A 25081-nucleotide genomic window follows, 5' to 3' on the forward strand; every position below is an offset into this window, starting at 1 on the left:
GCATTTCTGGTTATCTTGTTATCTTGTTATCTTGTATCTTCTGCCCTCCCATTGTTGCCTGGTGTATCTAATATACATCACCTTATCAAGCAAGAAACTGTTTCTCTATAGTTTAGTGCAGCACTCGACACAATTAGCAAAGATCCATCTTTAAAACTACAGGAAAAATTGAAAATTTGATTGCTCTGAAATAAACCAACCACACAAAAATTAAAAAAGAACTTTTAATTCCACTCTCCCCGCCACCCAATTGTGTTTGTAGAAGTAAATCAACAGTACTGCAAGACATCAGTGCAGGGTTAAATCCTCAGTTAAATCCTGAATGAAATTCATGAAGAAGATGAAGATAAAATTGTCTTTGTAGCAGATAGACAACTTGGGTGGTCAAAGTGAATGCACTTCCAGGCATTACTGTCAAAACCCTTATCTAGGAAAAATCATTAGCTTCATACTGCACTTGATATAATGCTTCAATATAATGCCTGAAACAGCTCATTTTAAACGGGTATTTCAGTATCACAAAGAGAAATACAGTTATTATGGGCCAGAGACACTCGTGCCGTGTCCCCCATCATTTTTGTCTGCCGGGGCTGACACTGTGGAAGGAGTCTGCCCTCAAAAGGCCAAACACTAAAGTGCACAGAGCACAGCCCCAAGTCCATGAGCTCAGCAGCAGCTCACCCTGGCCAGCTCATTCCCTTCCCATCTGCCTCTTGTCTCTCACAACTTTCCCCCTGATTCCAGCCCAGCAGAAACAATCAAGAGCCAGGAGAATACCAGAAAATCACTGTATCGGTCTGTGGACAGGCTAGCTGTCAACTTTCCCCTGTGATTTGGTTATTTATCTTCTAAAACAAACACAGAAGAACAGTGGAAGTACAAAAAACCAAATTTCTCCATTTCCAGGACTCCTGCTGTTTAGCTGCAGCACAGAGGTCTTCACACACTGTCACTCCAGATGCAGGTGATTAATTGTGCCACAGGAATGACAGATGGACACAGACACCAGCACAGTTCTCATGGACCTTGAATCAATTACTCACACAAGTGTGTAAAGCCTCACCCCTTTGCTGTTACTCATCTTGTATTTCCTACTGTAAAGAAAGCACATTTTTCTGCTCCATGCCAGAGTCCACAGTTAATTGAGATGAGGAAAGCAGCAGGAGGGGAGCAGGTGAACGTTCTCTTTGGCACAGAGCAGCTCTGGAAGAGGTTTCATGGCTCGCCACCTGCTGCTGCCCTCTGAGGGGAGCTGAGGAACACCAACCATGCTCAAACAGGGCTGAAAACGATCCCAGGCCATGCTGTAAGCCACAAGGCATGGAAATTATGGTAATTGGGGCTCCCAGGAATGCAAGGGGGCATGTAAGGCCTGAAGATGTTCTCTTAGGGAGCAGCTGTCTGCATAGCAGGGCTCCACAGGAATGCACTCAGTGCTTCTGCTGCTGTCACCGTGGTGAGCTGTCAGCAGCAAGGGATGGTACCTGGAGTTCCTCAGGCACATCTGGAGCTCCTCACACACATCTGGAGCTCCTCACATACACCTGGAGTGACTCACACACACCTGGAGCTCCTCATGCACACCTGGAGCTCCTGACACACACCTGGAGCTCCTGACACACACCTGGAGCTCCTCATGCACACCTGGAGCTCCTCACACACACCTGGAGCTCCTCGTGCACACCTGGAGCTCCTCATGCAGCTGAAGCTCTTCAGACACACCTGGAGCTCCTCATACACATCTGGAGTTCCTCGTGCACATCTGGAGCTCCTCACACACACCTGGAGCTCCTCACACACACACGAGCAGCTGAAACACACCTGGAGCTTCTCACACGCACCTGAGCTCCTCACATACGCCTGGAGCTCCTCACACATCTGGAGCTTCTCAAGCACACCTGGAGCTCCTCATGCATACTTGGACCTCCTCATACACACCTTGATCTCCTAACACACATCTGGATCTCCTGACACACACCTGGAGCTCCTGACACACACCTGGAGCTCCTCGTGCACACCTGGAGCTCCTCACACACACCTGGAGCTCCTGACACACACCTGAGCACCTCACACACACCTGGAGCTCCTCACACACACCTGAGCTCCTCACACACACCTGGAGCTCCTGACACACACCTGAGCTCCTCACACACACCTGAGCACCTCACACACACCTAAGCACCTCACACACACCTGGAGCTCCTGACACACACCTGGAGCTCCTCACACACACCTGAGCACCTCACACACACCTGGAGCTCCTCACGCACACCTGGAGCTCCTCACACACACCTGAGCTCCTCACACACACCTGGAGCTCCTCACACACACCTGAGCACCTCACACACACCTGGAGCTCCTCACGCACACCTGGAGCTCCTCACACACACCTGAGCTCCTCACACACACCTGGAGCTCCTCACGCACACCTGGAGCTCCTCACACACACCTGAGCACCTCACACACACCTGAGCACCTCACACACACCTGAGCTCCTCACACACACCTGAGCTCCTCACACACACCTGAGCACCTCACACACACCTGAGCACCTCACGCACACCTGGAGCTCCTCACACACACCTGGAGCTCCTGACACACACCTGGAGCTCCTCGTGCACACCTGGCACTGTCCCAAGGCAGGTTTTGCTATGGATGGACCCAAATCTGTAGCACTGAGTTGTGTTTCAGCCATCCATGGGTGTGTGAGCACCACAGGGGAGATCTGTGACCTCTCAGCTGAAGGTGAGGAGGAAGGTGGAAAGCTGAATAAAAAAACATAAATAATTCAAATAATGTGGAAAAAGAGAATGCAAAGGGCAGTGAAGAGGAACTGTTTCAAAGGGTGACACCATGGCAGTGCCCAAAGGCAGCCTGGACTCCAGTGAAGCACTCACTGGACCACCAAGAGGCACATGAACAATTTGGCATTTTGTTACTCCAGGCAACCCCAGCCTTCCAACACCTCCCACATCTGCAAAGGGAAATGTGGCTCCTTGTTTTGCAATTTACTGCTTTTGTTACATCTGATAGGATTTACAACCACAATTCTGGGCTAAAATTGAAATGAGCAAACATTTTGTCAGGATTTCACACAACTTCTCTCCAATTCATGTGAGCAGCAGGCTTTTACGATGTCCTTAGCTAGTGACATTTCTGTGGATTTAATGTCTGGATTTTGAGTACATGCTCTTGGCAAACACAAAAGTGTCATGGGAACCATGGCTTGCTTTATGAAGTGATCTGCTTTGGGATACTGCAACTGAGCAGAGAAGAAGGAAACCACAGAGTTCTGAGAACCTGCAGTTGATGATTCCCAGCATCCAAATAATGCTCCTGACTCATCCTTTATGGAAACAGCCCCATTCAGCCAGGCACTACATGACCCTTCTTTCATGTGAAAACTATTGAAGGTGTCTTTATCCAAATGTCTATCAACTCACACCATCAAAAAAATTCTAAATATTTCCAGATTTTACTCTTTCTTTCCAGATGTAAGATGTTGGAATCACAGTAAGTTGCACAAATAAAGTACAAAACTAATGAAAAAAAAAATCATTTAATCTTCCAAGTAGATGCAAATCTGATAAACATCAGTTCCCATTGAAAAAGAACTGGAAATGCATTTTCAGTCAATATACAAGTTTTGTTGCACAGTTTATAGTCCAAAGGCAGATATTAAGAAAAAAGCCAGTGACTACAACAACCAAAAAGAAAGTAATGCTCACCTCTGAGATCAAACAATATGCAAGAAAACATGTTTATCCAAACTTAGTGGTGAAAATTTAATATTAAACTTACATTCATTTGTGAAAACCCAAACTACACTGGTAGGCACTTGATTAAACTTTAGTTCTATTGGGGTTTTCTTACAAAAAATTGCAGAATTATACATGATGAACTAAATTTGATGCAAATTATAACAATTGTGAGCTCCTGACACGCTGAAGTATCCAGACCACACAAGATCAGGAGAGGTTTCAGTTAATACAACTAAGGGAAGACCAGATTATGTCTTACATGTCTCTGATAAGAGTGTTAAACTAAATATTTTTAAATTAATTTTCAAAATATTCCAGAAAGTACAATTGCTTCTACGGCACTGCAGTAGAGAGATTTGTGGGTGGAATTCCATTTAAACACATTCCAGCTGTACTCCCAAGGTGTCTACTGTCTATTTCTGTGATATTCCTAGAAGAGATTCCACACAAATCCTAAGCCTGACGTGCCAGGTGGAAAATAGCACAAAGCCTTTCCTGGAGGTCCAGTGATCCACTCAGGCCAGAAAAGGCTCATTTACACTTCCAATGTCTAAGCAGTGCAGAAAACCATGTGTTTGCACTGTGTTACACAAGAATGAGCATTATTCCAAGCCTATCAGCTTCCAAATATTTCTTTATTGTTCTCACAACTCAAAAAAGGATGATTCAAGGAGCCCTCGTCTTTGTGTCTGCCTTCAGTTCCCCTTTCCAAAAACCCAAACAACTTCCTGAATACTCAGCCAGCTCTCCCCTCTCTAGCTGCTACTGGTTTTTCCTGCAGCAGTTCTTCCTCCTTCTTCTTGTAAAGCTTCAGGAGATACTCATCAGGCTCAATTCCTGCCTCCTGCAGCTCTGCCATGGCTTTCTCCAGCCGGCGCAGCGTGCGGGCGCTCTGCACTTTGCGGGCAGTGATGTACAGAGTGAACTCCTTGAAGCCCATCAGTTTGCAGGTATCCACCTCACAGATGTTTTTAACATCTTTGGTCTTGTCCACCTGGGGGAAGAAAACTAAACCTGACATTTTTTCCAGGTCTTCAATGCTGACTTGGAAGTCGGTGAGCTGGTGGCTGAAGCCGATGGGATCGTTTGGCACCACGAAAGCGCCCAGCACCAGGGGCTCTGAGGATGTTCTGCTCCTCCTGGCCAGGATCACCTTGTACAGGTGGGATGGGACAGCCACATCATCCTTTCCAATCACCTGCCAAAAGGAAAGGACTGTTAGAGATAAAAAATCACAGCGTTGTTTTGCTTGGAAAACATCTTTAAAATTATCAAGTGCAATCATGAATCCAGCATTGCCAAGATCATCACTAAACCCTGTCCCTAAGCACCACATCTTCATGTTCCCTCTCTCTGGAGCTCCTCTCCTTTGTGTAACTACAGTAACTTATATTATAACACACAATAGAAGTTCCTGACTTGACAGTTCCAAACCATGGAGGTTTTAATATACATTTCAAACCAACTCACTTATTTTTTTCTCTCTCTATTACCCACATCCAGGTAGCATTTAAAAGCTACTTTACCTAAGTATGCATTTTTTTGAGGGGATCCAGATATAAAGTACATTCAGTGACTCAGTATCCTCTTGGAAGAGAAGCCTATCCAAAGAAAATGCCCCATTTCTTCCATAAATTCCCTACTTCAGTGCTTGTACATGTTGGGTTTTCTCCTGCGTCACTCAGACCAGGATCCAGGGATTTAAGGGCAGCCCCAAGAGTGGAGGATTAAGACTGTTACAGTGTCACACTTTAAAGTGTATAAATCTCACCCCACCCTGTGCCAGGGATAACTCTAAGAGAATACACCTATTGATGGCAAATGTAATCTCTCCAGGACTCAAAAACGTAGACTCATGCATGCACTGAATTAAGGTTTTTTGTTTCTTTCCTATTGCTGAACTGAATCTGTCATCTTAAGAGAGTGTAACAGGTTCACACATGGAAAAATCTGAGTTTTGCATAACTCTTCTGTAAGTATCCTTCTCAAATCCATGCCTTTATTCTAATTGCAAAGGAAAAGATGCAGATCCCTTACAAAAACTACAAAGGCATTTTATTCTGAATATAAAATCCAGCAATTTGGTGCTGTTTCTAGGATTTGCAATACCTGCAAAAGCAAACACTGATTGTTTTGATTTTTTTTGATAGTTTTTATTAGATACATTTAAAATATTATTTCAGGGAAAGCAGGTATTTATCACATTAATTGAAAGTGTCAACAGTTCAGACATGCCTTGTCCACTCATGTATTGAGTATAACTCAATCACATAATAAACACTTCCTATGCACACTTTTCTTCTGATTATTCAGCCCTCTGCAAATGGAAATACATTTTTAAAATTAAATTTTGCCTGTGGCTATTGAACCAAGATTCATGTTGGTCTATTCCAATATTAATTAAATTTGAGTTACAAATTCTTTCAGTGATTTGTGTCCTCTACCTCTGTTGAAAGTTTTTTAAATTACTGGTCATAAAGTCTTACTGATTAGACCAAAACCAGAGAAAGTACCTTCAGGAGAAAGGGAAAACTGATGATTTTTTTTTCATGTTTTGTGCAATAATGTAGTAGAAATTACTCCTGTTTCTGGGAAACATGTGCTCTGAGATTTCTTTGTGTGTTCTAAAATACCTCCCTCCCTTGCCCTAAATTAGGCTATTTAATAGTTTTGCTGTAGTTTAAACTTTTTTGATTATTTGGTTTTTTGAGGGGGTGGGATTTTGTGTGAGTTTGTTCTTCTTGTGGGGTGTTTTGGTTTGGTTGGATTGGGTTTTGGTTTTTTGAGGGGGGTTTGGATTTTTTGGTTTTTGTTTTCTTACAAAAATTGTCACGGTTATGCCACCAACCTTCTCCCAGGTAATACCCTGCCTAGACATCAAACAATCACTGAAACTGGTTAAGGAATAAATGCCTTATGCCAAATCTCCTCTCCCTTTCAATGATGTGCTGATAGGGAAATGAGAGCTCTTGAGTGTCAAAGCACTTTGCATTTAGCATTCTGTGCATGTGAAACCAGAGCTACACCTCCCCAGGACCAACACCATAAATAATCAAAACTGACTGGATGCACCAGTAATGCTCAAATGTACTTAAACCAGTGCAGCAACACACAGTGAGTTAACACTGAATTACAAAATAAATGGTGCTGGGAGCTTTAACCTACTTGAGATCAGTGGCACTGGAGCTGGGGAGTACCTGCAAAATACTGGGGGTGAGAGGGAGGGAGCCAAGAAAATCCCTGAAGGGGAGAGTGAGGAGTTCCCATTTCCATATTCACCCAAGGGCACCCAGTGATGACACTGCCAAAGGCTGGGGCACCTTCTCTCCCCTGGAGCAGGGAGCTTGCAGAGCCTGCACTGCAATCCCCCTTCCTGCACATTCCCAGGGCAGGGAGGAAGGTGAGGAAGAGGAGGAAGGGGCAATAGCCTGCTGAGACAGGGCTATATCCAGCATCTCCCTGGGCCAAAAATCTCCTGACCTGCAGCATCCCTGCCTTTTCCAGGCCTCTCTGCACACTTTTCCCACTACAAATCCATGGATATGCAGCAGGTCCTCCTTAGCTCAGCTCCCTCCTTCTCCACACCTCCCACACACATCCACATCCCAGCATCCTCACTCTGCTGCATAAAAGACCAGAGGAAGGGCGAGCACACAGATGGAGCTGCACAAGGATCTCCAATTAGTGGGGGTACATGGAATATGTAAAACAAACAGGTGAACGTATGTGGAGTGAGCTCAGGGAACTGGGGACTGAGGCTGAGGGCTGAGTGGGTGGATAAAGAGGCTGGGGAATGAATAGAGCTGCACACAAAACACTTAGGTATGAGATGGAAATGCTGAATGCCTCAAGTGGGTGTTAAGGGAAAACAGACCCGGTGCTTATGTAATATTATGCAAATATATATATTCTATGCAAAATCATGCACATTTATGCACAGTACGGGCACCTAGGAGCAGAGAGGAGAAGAAACAGAGAGGAATAGTTCAAAATGAAGGAAGGGCTGGCCTTTTGAGAAATGTAGATCTAAATTCAACTCTGTACCTGTAATAGTCAGGCATGTAATTTATGTACCTTTTCAGTTCCATGTAAACTCACTTTTGAGAATTTAAATAATATTCAAGCAGTGCACAGGCTTCATACCAACTTCTTTGAACAGCAGCAAACTACTACTGCAATAACTTCACTGAGTGTTCATAGTGTTACAGCAGATAAAACCATCTTCAGCTGCCCTAACTGTCCAGAGTCCACAGGTGTCCCTTCCTTACTCAAAACAGGGCACAAAAGTTCTATCCCCAGCTAATTCTGCTGGAGAACACTTTCAAAGGGCAGTACCTGATTTCTCTGACAGACTAAATATGCATGATTAAGAATAAATGTCTTTTTCTGCACTTTAACACTTATGTGCACCATGCACAGGATGCATGACCAGTAATTTCTGCAGTGTGACACAGTGATTTCTGTTAAAAAAGGAGTTAAATGCAGTTCTGGGGCACAGCAAAGTATCTCCATCATGACTCCCTGTAATATCCCACACTTTGCTGTTTTATTGGAGTAAATAGAGAAACTGCAGAGAAAGGTTTCCATAGAATTGTCCCCTCACCAGCTAAACTCCCAGAGAAAGAAGTGTGACACTGCAAAAGTGAAATTTGAAATAGAAGAAAAGAGGTAGGAAAAACAAACTCCACAATTCTATTTCTTATTGCCACCTAGAGGATTTTCCTCCTAAACTTCAGCAGCCTCAATTCCTACCCAGATCTGCACCATGCCATTTATCTCAGTGCTTTGCCTGGCAGAGGCAGAGAGCATATGCTCCTATTGTAACAGGATGGAAAATGGTTCAAGATTATCCATGCACAGATGTTGACTTTGATTTGTGCCTGTCTATCCACAGGCAGCAGATGATCTTTCAGAAATCAAGGCCTGAACCAGTTCTCTGTTCCAGCTGGAGAAGAACTGCAGTTTTTTAAGAGTATCTGTGATTCTAAAAGGGATTTTGTGCTCCAATACAAGCAAGAAAATACAGCAATTGCCTGTTGAAATCACTGCTGTCCCACATGCTTTCACATCATGTGGTAACAGCCAACAAGGCAAATTTTTGTGCAATCCTTTGAAAATCCCCATTTTGCTATTGCTATAAAATTTTGCTTAATCTTCTGAATTTTCAACAGGCTCGTGAAACATGGAAAAAAAAAGGCACTCAAGCTAAAAGCCTTCTTTTTATAGCATTAAATGTGTTTCTTTCCCATCATTTGGGAAACCAATGTAACATTTCAGATGCTTTGCTGTCTGTATCAGTTCAATGTAAAAATGTGCACTGCCCTAAATTTTTGCAGCTACTTACTCCTTTCATTTTTGTTTTGTTTCTTAAACTGAACTCATATCTCTTAATAATGTAACATTATCATACTGTCATTTTCAGAGCAGTGTTTATTATTTTTCTATCATTACTGACATTGTTACTAACATTCCACAAGTGTGTGTGAATTTGTTATTGTTCTCAAAGCCCAATTAAATGTGGACAGCTGTCATGAGGGCAGGCCATTAAAATGTGTGCAATTCCTGACATTCAGAGATGTTTACATATCACTAAAACAACAAATGTGTTTGGTAAGCAGAAACCTAAAGAGTTCACAGGGACAGATAAGGGCAGAACATTTCTTAAACCTGAGAGAATTCAGAGCTTTGATAAATTCAGTCTCACAGCCAAGTCACTGGACGAGGATTTGCTTTAAGCTTGGCTCTCCTCCCAGTTTTGGCCAAATCCTGTTCTTGACTGCAGATTTTAAAAACAGAGGAAGTAAATTTGATAATACCTGTGGAGTTCTTAAATATCAAAATAATTAATGAAGACATTTGCTAATGGCATCTAGAGTAAGTTTAAACACCTGGCATTAACTAATGCCACCTTCATGGTGGTAATCAGATAAATTACAAGGCAGTCCCTAAAAATGTCACTTTGGAGTTTATGAGATAGAAAACTCCATGAACAAGTGAAAAAGAATATAAGTATACTGGCAGAACAGTTGAGATTATATGAGAAGAAAACAGAGTGCTACTATTAGTGGAAATTCTAAACACAAACCAATGTTATCAAATTTTAATTTTACACTGGACTTGTTACAACTTCCCAGACTGCCAAAAAATTATCCTCCTCTGCAAGGGTACAGATCATTTTAAAAAGAAAGGGCTCATGAATCCAGAAGTGGTATTTTGCCACCTAGTGACTAAAACCCGAAAATCCACTGTGCAGAGAATCAGCAGAAGGGACTAAGGAGCCCTTCATCAGCAAGAGCCAGCTCTGGATTGTCAGCTACCCGTGACCCCCTCAGAACGTGGCCAGCAGAAATCACTCTCAATCATGTCTCAACCACCAGCACACACTGCAGAGTCCTTGCATCAGATGGCACCACCATCAAATACTTTAAAATGTCACCTCCAGAAATTCCCTTGACACTCCAGCAGCTGTTTCTTCACTCTCTGTGAAATTCTAACCTGAGTTTAGAAGTGAGCCAGAACTGCAAACAGAACTGTCTGATAAAAGCACACCTAGGTCCTGTGACAGTCCTTCTCCCTCCACCTGGCAGTAGCAAAATTAACACCACATTAGTTAAATCACATTTCTTGGTGGACAGAATTCAAGGAATCATTCCTGTCCCCCAAGGCCAGGTCCATCAGATCTTTGACTGTAGATATAACATAATTCCTGCTGATATGACCCTCCTTTGAGAGCCCAGAGCTTTGTTATCATTTGATATTGAATTCTGTACAGACTTTCTGGCAGTACAAAAGATTCCATTTACTATCAGTGTAACTTTATTTACTCCATCATTGTGACAGCATTAACTGCCTTCACTCAAGTTCCTTCTGGGTTTGTTAGGCAGCACTGATTCTGCCAAGAGTGTTTTCCCCCAATATTTGAGAGAGCTCTGTCAGATGGCACTGAGAAGAACTGAGGGGTGTGAAGGCAGACCTAGCAACACACAGACCAGAAAACACCACAGATAAAAATCATAGTAACAATCTGCACAGCCAAGCACTCCAAAATACAAATGTAAGTACTTCAGGAAAATTTAATTTGTTATGGCTGGTCTGATTGTTATTGCCAAATCATTTGGCAATCCTAAAAAGGGAAGGAAAAAAAGAAAAGAGATGGCAAAAAAAAAAAAAAAGACAACTGTTCCTGAAGACAGAGTTGTGACATTAAAAGACAGATGCCCCAACCCCTTTTTATTTTTCTATAATGAAGAGGTATGTATATATATCATGTATGTAATAAACTGTATTTACATGATGACAGACTACTGCTGCCACAGAATTCACTTAGATTAACTTAAAAAAGAATTCACCACAGTCCTCAACATCCCTTTTCCTATAACAGCACAACCTTCAGGATGGGTACAGTGCTAAATAAAAGCAATCCCAATTAATCTCTCTTGCACCCTCATGTTTCTTCTCCTCCCACCTTGTCCAGTCCATTAGTTTGTACCTCACATCTAAATTTAGGGCTGACAGAGCTCTGGTGGTTTCCACCAGCTGATCTAAGACTGAACCCTTTGCATAAAGTTTATGGGACATCTATGATGGACCCACATCCAGTAGGAATCTCTGTAGCCTTGGGACCACTTGGAGCAGCCAACAAACAGTTGGCATGTTTATCTCCTCCTTTAACAAGCATTCCCTCCCCTATAGTGCCATAGTAGGAGACAACCTCTACTAGTTCTGAAAGTTAACTGGGTAAAACCATAATGTACCACCTCATATTTGAGAGATTTGAGAGTGCAATTTGTTTCCCAGTCATTTGTCACTAACAGAGATGACAACTTCTGGAGTTGTCATCTCTGGATGACAATCATACCTTCTGGAATGGTTATTGTGCCTCTCTGGCCCAGCCTGGTGATGAAATTTAGAAAATTAAACAACAAACACGATTCCAGTATGAACCTCACGTACCAGTATCAAGTACATTAAAATGTCTTTTTCAAACATCAAACAAAATGTTATCCAAACTGTATTTTCATTTGCCAGCCACAGCTAATTCTTCTTAAATTAGCATTCACTAGGATGTCTTTGGGAATGGGGAGGGTGGAGCACTGAGCATGATGTAGTTAATTATTGCAAAATTTGTATTTGAAACTCCAAATCTGCTGACAGAGGAAAATCACTAAAGTGACAGTAACTGGATAGCAGGAATGTATAAAACAAGACAATGTCATTTTGATTTGATCTGGACAAAGATGAAAAACCTGCATCTGCCTCTCCAATGACACAGAATAGATTTTTCCTGTTGGCATTCTATTCTACATATATTCTCAAAATATGTTTTTCAGATAGCAAGCACCATCATCAATCTCCTGTTTGCAATAAAAATCTCCACTGGAGACAGATGAAATGACAGAAAATATCTGAGGATATCACAACTTAAGACAACAGACAGAACAATGCTGGCATCTAAGGAGTTCAAGGTTAATTCCCTTTCAAGAATTAAAGAGCAAATGGTACCAGAGTCCAAGCAGGAACTGGGAACATGACCAATGCTCTGTTTCTCCTCCACAGTGATCTAAAAATAACCTTTTTGGATGCCTGATGAGAAAAACACCAGCATGTAAAACCACAGATACATATTTCACCACTCCTTTAGCCAAAAACAAGGAAAGTAAGACTGAAGAGAACATCTGAAACAAATCAATGCAGACACATTCATTGTAGCACTTCAGTGTTTCCTTTTTTTCCTTTTCACAGCTCTGTCTGAGAGCAAAACCATTAGAGAGGAGCTGAGCCTTAAGAGTGGCACTGGCAGATTACAGGTTGTGAGTTTCAGCACTCTGGTGTTACTGCAGCACTTCTCCTTGAACAGCATGGACAAAGGAAAGGACATCTCACATCAGCTCCTCTGCCCAGACAATGAGGGCTACAACCCCTTTCAGTCTGAAGCCATTTGTGTGAACTCTGCTGAGTTCACTCTGAAAGACAGCTGAGAGATCCCTTCCCTTCACCAGCATTCCTGTTCTTCCTTTAGGGGCAGAATCCCAGACTCCCAAAATCAATGGCAATGACTGCAATTATATCCAAGGTGTCTGTTTGAAAAGAACTTCTCTTCAGTGCTCTGACACCTTGTGTTTCCTCCTCTAAGTGTATGTGTTGATAAAAGAAAAAACAAACAAACAAACCCAACACATCTCTCTACTCTGAAGTCTCTCTCCTCAAAGTACAACTGCAATGCAAAGCACAAAAATTTAAGCCACGAACAAATTTCAAAATTAAAGAACTCCAATATTCTCTGCCTGTATTTATTTAGAGGACTCAAATAATTTAATATTTTAAACAAACAAACAAAACCTCACAAAATCATTATTTTACTTTTCCCACTTGGAGACAGCATTATCTGTACTTAAATAAAAATCAATTTACATAATGAATCTCACTGTAGGAAGCTGAGAAAAGGATTTATCAATGTGAAGAAGTGGTGACACAACTTCAGTTCATAGTAAGACCAAAACTGGTAAAACAATCCTAAAATATCCTAAAATTGTGTTATCATCAAACCCAAAGATGATGAAGACAAAAGACAAGAACTGAATGAGCACTGTGGGCATTTTGTGCCACTATTATTTCATCACTGTATCCAGGTATCAAGTTATTTTGAATAAAGTCTGTAAGATGAAGTGTCTGCTCTGATTTTTACCTGTGGAACACTAAAATTTACATTTCAAAACCAAGACTGAGAATGACAATCATTTTTCAGAAAATGCAATCTTCCCCTTCTAAGTAAACACTTCCTCTAGAGAAGAATAAGAGAAAGATGAGCAAGATTAAAGTGAAACCATTGATAGATGCAGTTGATAGATGATTTAACTTCTTCCTGGAAATGATTTCCACTTACAAAATGTTCAAGTCAGCTCAGGATTTTTAATTTCTTGCTATGTAAGATGAATATATTTTTTAAGGATGAAAAATAAATGCAGTATCCTGACAGCTACAAGGAAGCAAATCCCAGCAAGCTGTGTGTAAGCCTGGAGAACTCTGTACCATTCTGAGTGACAGGAAGCCAAATGCTCAGCTGAAATTGGTGAGAGGGAACATCTCCCTCCTGCTCCCAGCTGTGTGCTGCCTCAATCTTTCTACAGCAGTACAAAACTAGCCCAGCAAACCCAGAATGGATGGTTTTGTATTGCACTGGGTTACCAAGCATTTTGTGGCAGGATCTGACAGTCATCAGGGCTGGCAGATAAAAGAAAGGCAGAGGAAGGCCTGGAAAGGAGAAAGGGCAATGGTGAAGTGAGCACCCGTGGGTGGCACAGAATGATTGCCAATCTAAAGCTGGCTTTGCCACTAATTGATCATCTGGCACTGGTCATACCCTTTAACCATGGCTTATTTATCCACTTGAAAAATGAGCACAGTCTGCACATCCCTCACAAAGATGTGGGGAGAGCTGAAGTTTGTAACTGCCACTAAACATGAAGAAGGTAACTTATTACTTCTGCACTTTGATATGCATAACTGCCCCCAAAAATAGCAAACCCAAATCCAAAGCTGTGATTTTGTGGCAGTCAAGGTTTGACATGTTTGGCTGGGACATAAGGGACAGTTTCTCAAGAAGTAAAAAGGGAAAAGCAAATGGGAAAAATCATATTCTATCATGACCAAGTTCCAAGTTCAATCAAAAGGAAATCAGCTGTGTATTTATAAAGGAGAAACAGTGCCTAACTCTTACTGCTAAATAAGCCAGTGTTGGGAGCTGAATATCTCTCCCTTCTGTGCCTCTCACATCCCTGTGAAATAAGGATTGTTTCAGCAAGCTCATCCATTGCTCCTCAGAGAACTGGTTGGAAGCTGAATTGCTCACAGGCTAAAGCTGCAGTTGATCCAACTCCTTATTTTCAAGGAAAAGTGTTTCTTTCAAGAGGTGTAAAATGCAGCATTTATTATTTGCATTATGCCAGGTTCATCTGCAACTGCACATAGCAATAATACCTCACTGCAGTGGGGGCAGAAGATAAAACTCCCTTGAGTATCTTACCATGCTCAAACCTTACAGATGTTTAAACACAATCCTACTAAGAGTAAGTCTGGGTAAGCAACAATAAATTCACCTCTCAACTTCATAGCCTGGCCCATCTGCCGGTCAGTGATGGCTTCTACAGACTGTGCATGATAAATCTTCAGAGTATTTTAAGCAAGTAATAAAAATAGGGGGCTAAAAGAAGGGGAGCATTGGTACCATTGACACTGCACTGAGTGAAGTCTTCCAAGTGACTCTGGCATGCTCAGAATCTCAGCTGCAAGGCCTCATCCAAGTGATGCCTATGGTGTAGCAGCAAACAACTGTTTGTGAAATTAACAGAGCACTGACACTCCAGCATCCTCTAGAGTTTGAGACCCATCCTACCCTTGCATTCCACAGTTTCTAAAGCACATGAAGAAACTGATTAAATAGATGCCTGTGCATTAGCAAACCCCACTGACTCTGACTGGATAAACAGTTCTACTGCTGACTGTGGACATGAAATAGATCTCTGTAAATAAACAAATTATTTTAAAATTCTGCTTTTTCACATACAGGTAACATGAACATTTCTGCTAATCCTGTCTCAACAAGTATTGCACATTTTATACATTTTGCCTGTACTAAGATGCCCAACTTTTGTTAAATCAAGTTATGATATCTAATTTAAATAAATAATTACTACTGCCCAATTATCCCAACAACATGTATGTATACATACCTGATAAGTAACACTCTTCTTACCATCACCATCTGTTTGAGGCAAGGTAAGAGGTCCAGAAACAACCCAAACATCTTCAAATCTCTCCGTTAATTCCCGACAGTACATTTCCATTCTGGAACACATTTGTCAGACAGGGAAAAGTCAGCTGGGAAGATTTAATATTGAAGGGAAGGGTGAAATACTGACAGGGAGCATTTTTCCAGATTCATCTGAGTGATTCACAAGCCAAAGTAGGTAAAATGTAGGCCCAAGTCCTGCTTCCCATTTGTCCTCTGTAAATAAAGTTCATTTATTCACAGATAGACATGTGTTACTGCACACATCTGAAAATGGTTTCTGCAGCCTTAGCACATGTCTGAATAGCTGAGTTCCCTACTTACTCCCACACTTGACACTAGAAATATACTGTTGGTGGTCACTTGGGATTAGAGAAAGAATTGTACCAAGTAGCAAGCTGAAGCATTTTTACTTTGAAAGGTTTTATCATATTATTGGATTTGTGTGTTTATCCCCAAGGAATCAAAGTCCTGCAACACAGTTCTTTCTAAAGTTTCTGTTTGCCATTTCCCCTAAATCTACTGGTTTTCTTTATAGATATGAAACTGTTCCAAAATAAAGTAGTAACTCCAGAAACGCAACCATATTTTTGCTTTTTTAACTGATTCAGTTTACAGCATATAATATTTCTCAAATAAGGAGGTTCCTGGATCACATCTATTCTACAGAAAAAGATAACAAGGCCAGGTTGGATGGGGCTTTGAGCAATATGATCTAGGGGAAGGTGTCTCTGTCCATGGCAGGGGGGTTGGAACTAGGTGGTATTTAAAGTTCCTTCCAATCCACATAATTCTATAATTCTATGAATACAGCACATTTTTTATTTAACAGCTCAACTGTTACAGAAATAATATACAGTGAGCAAGCATTGGTACTCTACAAAGGTAAGAGTTGCATTTCACACAAATGGACAGACAGAATACAAAACATATTATCCCAGCTAATCTGGCTGCCTCTGACAGGGGGAGGTTTCACCTCCTTCTCTAATTCCTGTTCCTCACACCTCTCCCTTGGGCCACTTGAACATTCCTTATCTGTCAACTCTGAACAAAACCAGTTTTTTTTGTTGTTGTTTTTATTTTTCTTTTGTGCTGGGTTAGTGTGTTAAATCAGCAAGAATGAGCCACACAAATGAGAATGAGCAAGAATGAACCTTTTCTTCATGTGCTACACTGAAGCACTGACTATAACTGAATTCTTTTCCTACTGTCACCAGGTTTGCTTCCAAGAAGCCCAGCTCCTCAGGCTGTCTCATGGAAGGGAAATACAAACTCCACCTGGAAAGAATGGGAATAAATGCAGCTAGGGAGCAAACGGCTTTTGGTGGTAAAAGGGACAGAGGTCAGATTACAGTGACCATGAAATCAAAATCATGACACTCAAAACAAGACAGGAACAGTTAAATATCAGTTGGAAGAGAATGAGGAATACTAAGGTGGAGATGGAGCACACCACAGAGCCAGTCCAGCAGTTTATTAACAGCTTGTTGGATTATAATCCTGCTCTTCCCTTTCCTACTGCTCCCCTTGTCCTACTTCCCCTTGTCCCAGCTGACCACTCCTAATCCATCCCCCATGTTGGTTCTAGAACTCATCTCATGAGTTGATCCAATTTTGCAATATGACAGAAACATAATCAAGCAAAACAAAATGAGAATCAGTTTTCAACTGGCTGGCAAATGAAGGTGACTCACCACAGTCAGGCTACTACCAAAGCTGGAACTGGGAAACCAGCAAAACCACAAGGCAGGAGGACAAACACCACTTTAGAAAACAACAGACACTTCTGACTAAGTGCATTGTCTGCCTGCACCCCAGAAGAAAAGTCAAGAAGCAAGTAACTAAAACAAGAGAAAGGAAGAGAATATTGAAGCTAGGAAACGATGTAACACATGTGAAATATGGTATCCTTAAAAATATTTATTATTAAAGAAATTACTTACAAAAAAAAAAAGTGGCATTGTTGCCTTTTTCATGAATTTAAACTATGGGAATAGGGTGCTGGGGTTGGGGAAAAAGTGGCAATAATTGCTAAAATTGCAGGGTTGATAGTGCCAGACGAAATTTTCAAACACTCCCCACAACTTCCTGATTAGGCAGAGATCCTGCTTAAGGGAAACAAAGAGGGTTTCCCTACCTTGAATTGATACAAACGCCTAGCTTTGGTATAAGGAAAATTTATGCTCAAATATTTGAGTTATTAAAAAAAGAAAAAAACCTTCTTAAAATGTTATGGCCTTTTATTTGTCTATAAAACAGTATAACCTTACTGAAAGGCTCATCTGATTTTACACACATTCTTGTAAAACAGGAAAGCAGTGTGCAGATGAATGACGATGCAGTTTTGATGGACTTTTATTACAACACTGTATATAATTTTGCTGACCTTCCCTTGAGTGAACCTTGAGAAATTTATCATTTTCCCCTCCTATTTCTGAGCCTTCACATCTCTAAGTCCTGTGCAGGAAGCACTGGATGAAGGCCACTTTTACTATCTTTGCTCAAAGGAAGGGAAGAATAAAACTCTTACATGAAGCAAGTTTAAATTTATCAACCACTGCACCTCAAAGTCAATTCAGTCAGGACTCACAAGTGACAGAGCCCCTGCCTGAGTGCTCCTTGGGAGCCAGGACCTGCAGGGACACCTCAGACCTGAGGAGTGATGGCTCAGTGGGGAGCACTCAGTTCTGCAACTCAAAGGGAACCAACAGCCACACACAGGCATGGGAATACTCTCACACTGCTGCTTTGAGGAAGATCTAAACCCTCTCCTTGCTTCTGCTGGAACTTCCTTAAGGACAGTTGAGCCTGGGACTTTTTATCAGCCAGAAGAAATAATTTTGTCTATTTTAAATGTGTCCTCAATAGTTTGACTGACTAAGAACTAAAGTAGTTGTTACACTCTTCTTTCACTGAGAGGACTGAGCTGCCTTTCATTTCAGAGAAAGCTCCTATGACCTCTACAGACAAACTGCTCTAAAATACCTGAATGTGAAGAACCTTTAAAAATAAACCATTTTTGATTTAGGCTACTGGCTGCTATTTTTCACTTAGTTTACTTACAAGTAATTTCTCACCTGTTCCAAAAGCCAGCATTATTTTCATAATTCTGAGGCACAATGTTAGACAGATAAAATGTTTCAGCCATAGCTCTCTGCATAGAGAAAGAAAATAATGTAATTTCACTGAAACAGTCATGAGCTGAAGACACATTTTAGCAGTTTGTGGATCAGAATCCCTTTTCTAGTTTAGTTTAAACATCTATTAACACAGAAAAACCTAAGTCAGAACACCTACAAAATTATTTAGGATTAAGAGGTGCACAATTGAGGTGAAACCTTGCAAAGTTATCTATTTTTTTTCCTGGCAGAAACAGCATGAGAATGTCCAACTCTGGAGGCACAGGAATTACTATCACCCAGTGTCAGTTTGGTAATGTCTTTGGAAGCAACTAGTCATTTTTCATTTTGAAAGGGAAGGACACTTTCAAGCATGCTTTTCATTTATTTGACTGTTTAATGGCTAACTTTTTCTTTCTTCTACAAGAATAAGTTTTATTAGATATACTCATCAATATTTTACACATATATAATGTACAGGCAATAAAATGATTTATGAGACCATAATGGTCAAACATCCATATATCTGCTTAATTTCATACTGTAGAAGTGTCATAAACATCTCTGAACAGAAGCTCACATACCTCCAGAGGTGAAGGACCTGGTGATAAATCACAAGACATACACAGGGAAATACAGAGAGAAAAAATTCCAAGATCTTAATCCAGAATTTTCACAGGTCCTGTATTTTTCAATATTTTTCACATACTACTCTTGCAAGTGATGGGACTGACAGAACTCTTCAGGATAATGAGCAAATTACCTCCACTAATTAGACTGTGAAATTAAATTTTTGCAATCCTTTATTTGCAAGACTGCATCATCTCACTGCATTTCAAATCAGGTCCAGGATCTCTGTGCACAGGGAGCTCACCAGCAAAAATACCCCAGATATCACAAATAAATAACAACAAAGACATTTCCAATAGAAATAAAACTACTGATTCTTTCATTTACCACATGCCACTGTGCTGTCACTCCACCCCACTGAATACTATCTGTCTGGAGAAATACAAATTCAAACTGCTTCTTAATTAACAAATTGCTGCATTAGGCACATTTCACAAGAGGATCCAATAAATTCAAAGCTGCTTTGTGAGTCAGCCAAGGCATTAAGGCATGCTTCTCTTACAGCTTGAATAAATGGTAGGTGAAGACATTTTATAGACTGAAAGAACTATGGCAAAAGGGTCTAATTTACCTCATACACATTGCAAGGAAGGAAAAAGCCTTTTAAATCACCCAGGCAATCCCCTTGCCAATACAGAACAGTGTTTAACAGCATCTTTGCTTTGCTCAATCTAGCCTTAAATATCTCAGCAGCTGCTGGCCACAATGACATCATTGTCCCTGTCTCTCTTTAACTGAGCTTTGAAACCTTGCAGGGTTTTCTTGGTGAAGGTTACCATCTTCATTTTACAGGTAGACAATGTGACAGCAAGAGGCTGAGAAAATTTGCTTAACACCACACTGTTCAAGACATCATCTGTGCCAAACAAGCTGATGTAGGTGTGATTTAATGAAGAGAGCTATGGCACCAGAGCATGCACCTGATTTAGATGCCTGAAGCAGACTGTGAGAGCATCCCACACTGCTCAGTCAGGAACAGACCCTGTAACTCCAAATCCAGCTCTGTGCACCAATAATGACATCATGCTCCACCTCAAAACAAACTGCAAAAGGAACATTGCACATTACTTCTAAAGGGTCTTTTGACCCTTTCCAGCTGAGAAACACAAATTAAAAAGATGGGAGAAAAAATCCTACTGTTGAAAATTTGTTATCCCCTGCTGGTGCCATGTGTCCTCGTGACCATCCACTGCCAAGGTAATCCTCATTGACAGCACTGAACATCAGAGGGATGTTGGGGTCTGGTCTGAATTTACAGTGCCTTCGATCTGCATCACCTGAATAACAACACATTAAATGGTCAGATTAACATGAAACCATCATAATCACAAGACAAAAAGATCTAATTCTGTCATATCTTGCCAGATGACCCATGTTTAAGGATTTACATCCTTTGTAAATCCTTTACATGCTTAAGGATTCAGTGCATTAATCTGAATTCTGCCCATCTCATTTACAGGTAATGTTAATTTCTCTCTGCCATGTGTTTTAAATATCTAAGTCCTTACTTACCAATAAAATAGATGGGGTTTTGCATCATGACTTTTCAATCTTCCCCCAAACAGCTCAAACAAAACAGCTCTGCCTCAAATCTCAATTTGAGTAGCTACAGACATAAATCAGAACTGAATGCCTCAAGATGCTCAATTTCAACTTGAAGTTAGTTGTATCTGATTATTTGGAAAACATTTTAACAATTCAGCTGTTAAGGCCCACTTGAAAGTAAGCCTGAAATTACTGTTTTCTTCTCAGAAAGAAGTGGGATCAATGATGCTACTTAAGGGTTGGCCATAATGTTTTCAAGATCTTGCTTTTAATTTTCAAAGGTAATTTGAAGACAGTGATTTAGATACATTTAGAGGGCTATTGCTTTCATAAAGCATTTTACAATTACATGGTTACCTCCATTAGTAATAATCTGCCTTATAAAAACTGAACTAATGCTATAAACTTAATTTACAATGACTGTATACCACTCATATTTCATTCACCACTGACAGCAGAAAATCACTGAGCCTCTGTCTTGCATAAAGAACAGGGAGAGAGCATGAGAACTGTATCAGAGTAAATAATGGCTGCAGTGAGGAGCTAATGCCCAATCTAGCTCTGAACAATTGATGCCCTTTGCTCAGTTTTTATCTCACAAATGGACATTCTCCTGCCATTCTGAGCAAATCTCTAAGAATTGTACATTAAAAGCTCTGCCTACACTGAAATAAACTGGACCTCAGAACTAACTGCACTGCTAAGGAAGCAAAAGCCATTTTTATGCACTCTGCAGGTCCAATCAAGTAAGGAAAGGTTAATTTTCCTTGTTTCATCTTCTCTCCATTCCTGTTATAAAAACTCAAGTTGAGCTTCCCTCCCTGAGATCACTATAGGACTTTTCTCCCTGACTGCTCCAGGGTCCACTTTCTGTGAGCAGCAAAGCCAATTCAGAGCATCACAAATGTAAGGAGATAAATGTTGTACACAGGTAGAGATATTATTAAAGAAAGCCCTTATAAAATATGGTTTAGGCCCTGCTACTCTAGCTAAGCTAGCAGTTAACTTGTAATTTCCCATGTGAAAAAATCATAAGAATGAAAGTCAGTCAGCACAACAATCTATTCTGGTAACAGAACCCTCCCCACCTGCAAAAACATAAATCTGTCCCATGGGAATCAGTGAACAAAATATGTAAACTGTACAGGAAAAGTGAAATTTGATGGACATGTAAAATGCCATTTACTAACCAATGAACTGAGTGGCAAGAAAGTTATGAACCAATTAAGAGTTATACACCAGGTCTTAAAAACTGTTTAAAAATGAGCAGTAAAATAAAGATTGGCTTTTCTGCATGAAGAAACTGAGTCCTGTCTGCTTATTACTGCAACAAATAAACACCTACATACCCAGCATCTTTTGTTTGGAAATGTGTTCAATCACCCATCTAGGCACCCGTTTTGCCTGGTCATAAGACAGTGCATGATTTGTGTAACATCTGGTCTCTGTTCCAGCCTCAGGAAATCCATATCTTTCCAGCAGAGCCTCTTCTACTGGTTCTAAGGAAAAAATAAACAGAAAACCATCCAAAGATGAAATGTGATCATAAAGAAGACAGTAAAAAACCCACATCTCAGTGGCTATAAACTTGCTGTATAGGGAATTACTTGAGGTTACAGCCATAATTAAGTCCTAAAATATATTAAGAGAACTATCCAGTGAAACTCTCATCTGCCAAAATAGTTGTGGTTCTCATCATGTTTTAACACGAGAATCTCAGCTCTAGGACTAAGTCATCTATCTACTCTAATGCCTACAGAAGGCAGTAGAAAAGCTATGAGATATTTTCTTTCTACAGAAGGAAAGCTCTCAGATGTGCAGGGACAAATCAGGCAACAGGGAGTTACAGACACAGGAGATCAACACATACATTTCACCCTTTAGAGCTGAAAATCAAATTCCTCACAAACTGAGATTTACAAGCTGGGCACAAGCAAGTCCTGCCCTCTCTGGGAACGCTTGTACTCTGCTGAATGAATGAAAGCTTCACTGAATTTTCATTAGTTTTTCAAGCAACAATTTTTTCTCACGGAGGAATGTTTACATCCGTCTTACTGTCTTGTTCATTCTCCAGCCATCTGTCCAACAGCAACTCATGCTTTTAGAGCCATTCTTCCTCTGCTTTCCCACAATCCGGTACTTTTAAAGCCTTGAAGCTGTAGAGAAAACCATTCACTCCCTCAGGTGCCCCAACCATCCCTCCCCACACCTGAACCCCACCAGACCCCAGACTTGATAAACGAGCCTCAGCTCAGGGCAGCAACAGCTGAAATTTAGTTATGATCTGACACAAAAGTGTGTTTAAAACTAAATATACATTCTTCTCCTGCCACCAGCACTGCCGTGAGCAGGTGTAAAGGGAAGCGCTGTTAATTACAAGCTACAGCCCAGCATCCCCAGATAACCTCCTCCCACTCAGCCCGGCGCAGGCACCAGGGGAACCCCAGGATCTCCCGGCACTATTTGGGCATTCCGGGAATGGGGGAAAGAAGGAAAATGCAATTCTGAGGGGAAGGAGAGCGTTTAGGAACAGTAGCGGCGGTGGGGAGCGCGGCTGCGGGACCCGGGACCGCGCTGAACCGGCCGCTCCCGCCTCGCCCGGCCGCGGCGTCCCCACTGCCCGCGGCTCTTACCCTGCGCTGGGGCCTGCCCGGGGCCCGGCTCCGGCTGGCTCTGGCTGCGGAGGAGCCGCCATGTAGCCCAGCAGGACGCGGCAGCCCCGGCCGCGGCCCCGCAGACGAAGCCGCCGAGGAAGCGGCGGTGCCGGGGCAAGGCCGCCATGGCGGCGGGAAGGGAGGGGAGGAGAAGGGAAGGGAAGGGGCGGGCGCGGCCCCGCAGCGCCCCCTCACGGCACAGCCCTGAGGGTGCCATGGCGGCATCGCCTCGGTGCGGGGGCACCGCGTGAGGGGATGAGGCCGGCGGGGTTTCCCCGATTGCTGTGGAAAAATAAAGTGAGTTCCCTCATGGGGACTGCCGGAACTGTAGTGGTTAAACTGCACCCGTCGAGCTTGGCTAGGGGTGACCAGCCCGAGCTCCAAGCGCAGAGGTTCACTGAATCATAGGATCATAGAATGGTTTGGGTCAGAAAGGAGATTTAAAGTCTTTAGCTGGAGAAGAAAAGATCACCTCCCTTATGAGGAGAAGCTGTGGGAGCTGGGTATGTTCCGTCTAGAGAAGACAAGAGAAGATCTCATTAATAAATTTAAGTATTCAAACGTGGGTGCCAAGAGGACAGTGTAGACTCTTTTCTGCGGTGCCCAGCGACTGGATGAGGAGCAGTGGCCACAAAGTAAAAGTTTCACCTCAAAGTAAGGAAGAACTTCTTTACATCGAGGGTGGCAGAGCACTGGAACAGGGTGGTCACAGTTTTCCCTCTCTGGAGACATTCCAAATCCACCTGGACACATTCCTGTGTCACCTGCTCCAGGTGATGCTGCCTTGGCAGGAGGGTTGGACTGGGTGATCTCCAGAGAATCCTTCCATCCCAAACAATTCAGTGATTCTGTGATAGTCCAACCCCTCGGCAATGATCAGGGACATTTTCAACCAGACCAGGTTGCTCAGAGCCCCATCCAAGCTGACCTTGAATGTTTCCAGGGATGGAGCATCCACCACCTCTACCTGTGCCAGTGCCTCACCACCCTCACTGTAAAACATTTCTTCCTTGTATCTAATGTACATCAACTCTCTTTTGGTTTTAGACCATTCCTCCTCGTCCTATCTCAACAGGCCCTGTTAAAAACTTTGTCCTCATCTTTCTTACAAGTCCCCTTTAGGGACTGGAAGGTCACCAGAAGATCTCCTCAGATCAGTATCTTCTTCAGGCTGAAGATTGTGGTATGGGGTTGGCTTTAGTCAATATAGGGCAATGTTACACTGGGCTTCTTTTCAGGAAAATCACCAGCCTGATTATTACTATTTTCCCCTCCCAAATGCCTGATAATGTTCATATTTGCCTCATATCTGTTCAAACTAAGCATTTTCAACCCAGCACCAAGCCAGAGGCAATTTTCTGGAAAACAGGATCAGTTTAGCAATTGAAAACACCAGAATATAAGGATTCATGGCCACACCATCACTTTACTGCAGGCAGCTTTCCTGGAGAGGTCTCAGCGTGTAGCTGAGGGCATCTTCATACCTCATGTGAGGATTACAGACCTCAGTGTGGTGCTATGAGTACAGGGAACTCAGGCTTTTTTTTTTAATTTTAATCTTTTTTCTGGTCAAGTGCCCCTGCC

At 41.9% G+C, this 25081-nt stretch overlaps 1 protein-coding gene across 1 annotated transcript; it reads right to left on the minus strand.

The window, feature by feature from the left end:
* Window positions 1–3546: 3546 nt before the first annotated feature.
* Window positions 3547–23627, minus strand: EXOG (exo/endonuclease G). The gene is made up of 6 exons (XM_058810625.1): window positions 23477–23627; window positions 22193–22342; window positions 20436–20575; window positions 18627–18703; window positions 15491–15605; window positions 3547–4959 (listed from the first exon to the last, which is right to left on the minus strand). Exons 1-6 carry the CDS (start codon window positions 23622–23624, stop codon window positions 4498–4500), a joined length of 1092 nt encoding a protein of 363 aa, XP_058666608.1. The 5' UTR covers window positions 23625–23627; the 3' UTR covers window positions 3547–4497.
* Window positions 23628–25081: the final 1454 nt, after the last annotated feature.

Source organism: Ammospiza caudacuta, chromosome 1 (genome assembly GCF_027887145.1).
Source record: "Ammospiza caudacuta isolate bAmmCau1 chromosome 1, bAmmCau1.pri, whole genome shotgun sequence".
Taxonomy (NCBI): domain Eukaryota; kingdom Metazoa; phylum Chordata; class Aves; order Passeriformes; family Passerellidae; genus Ammospiza; species Ammospiza caudacuta.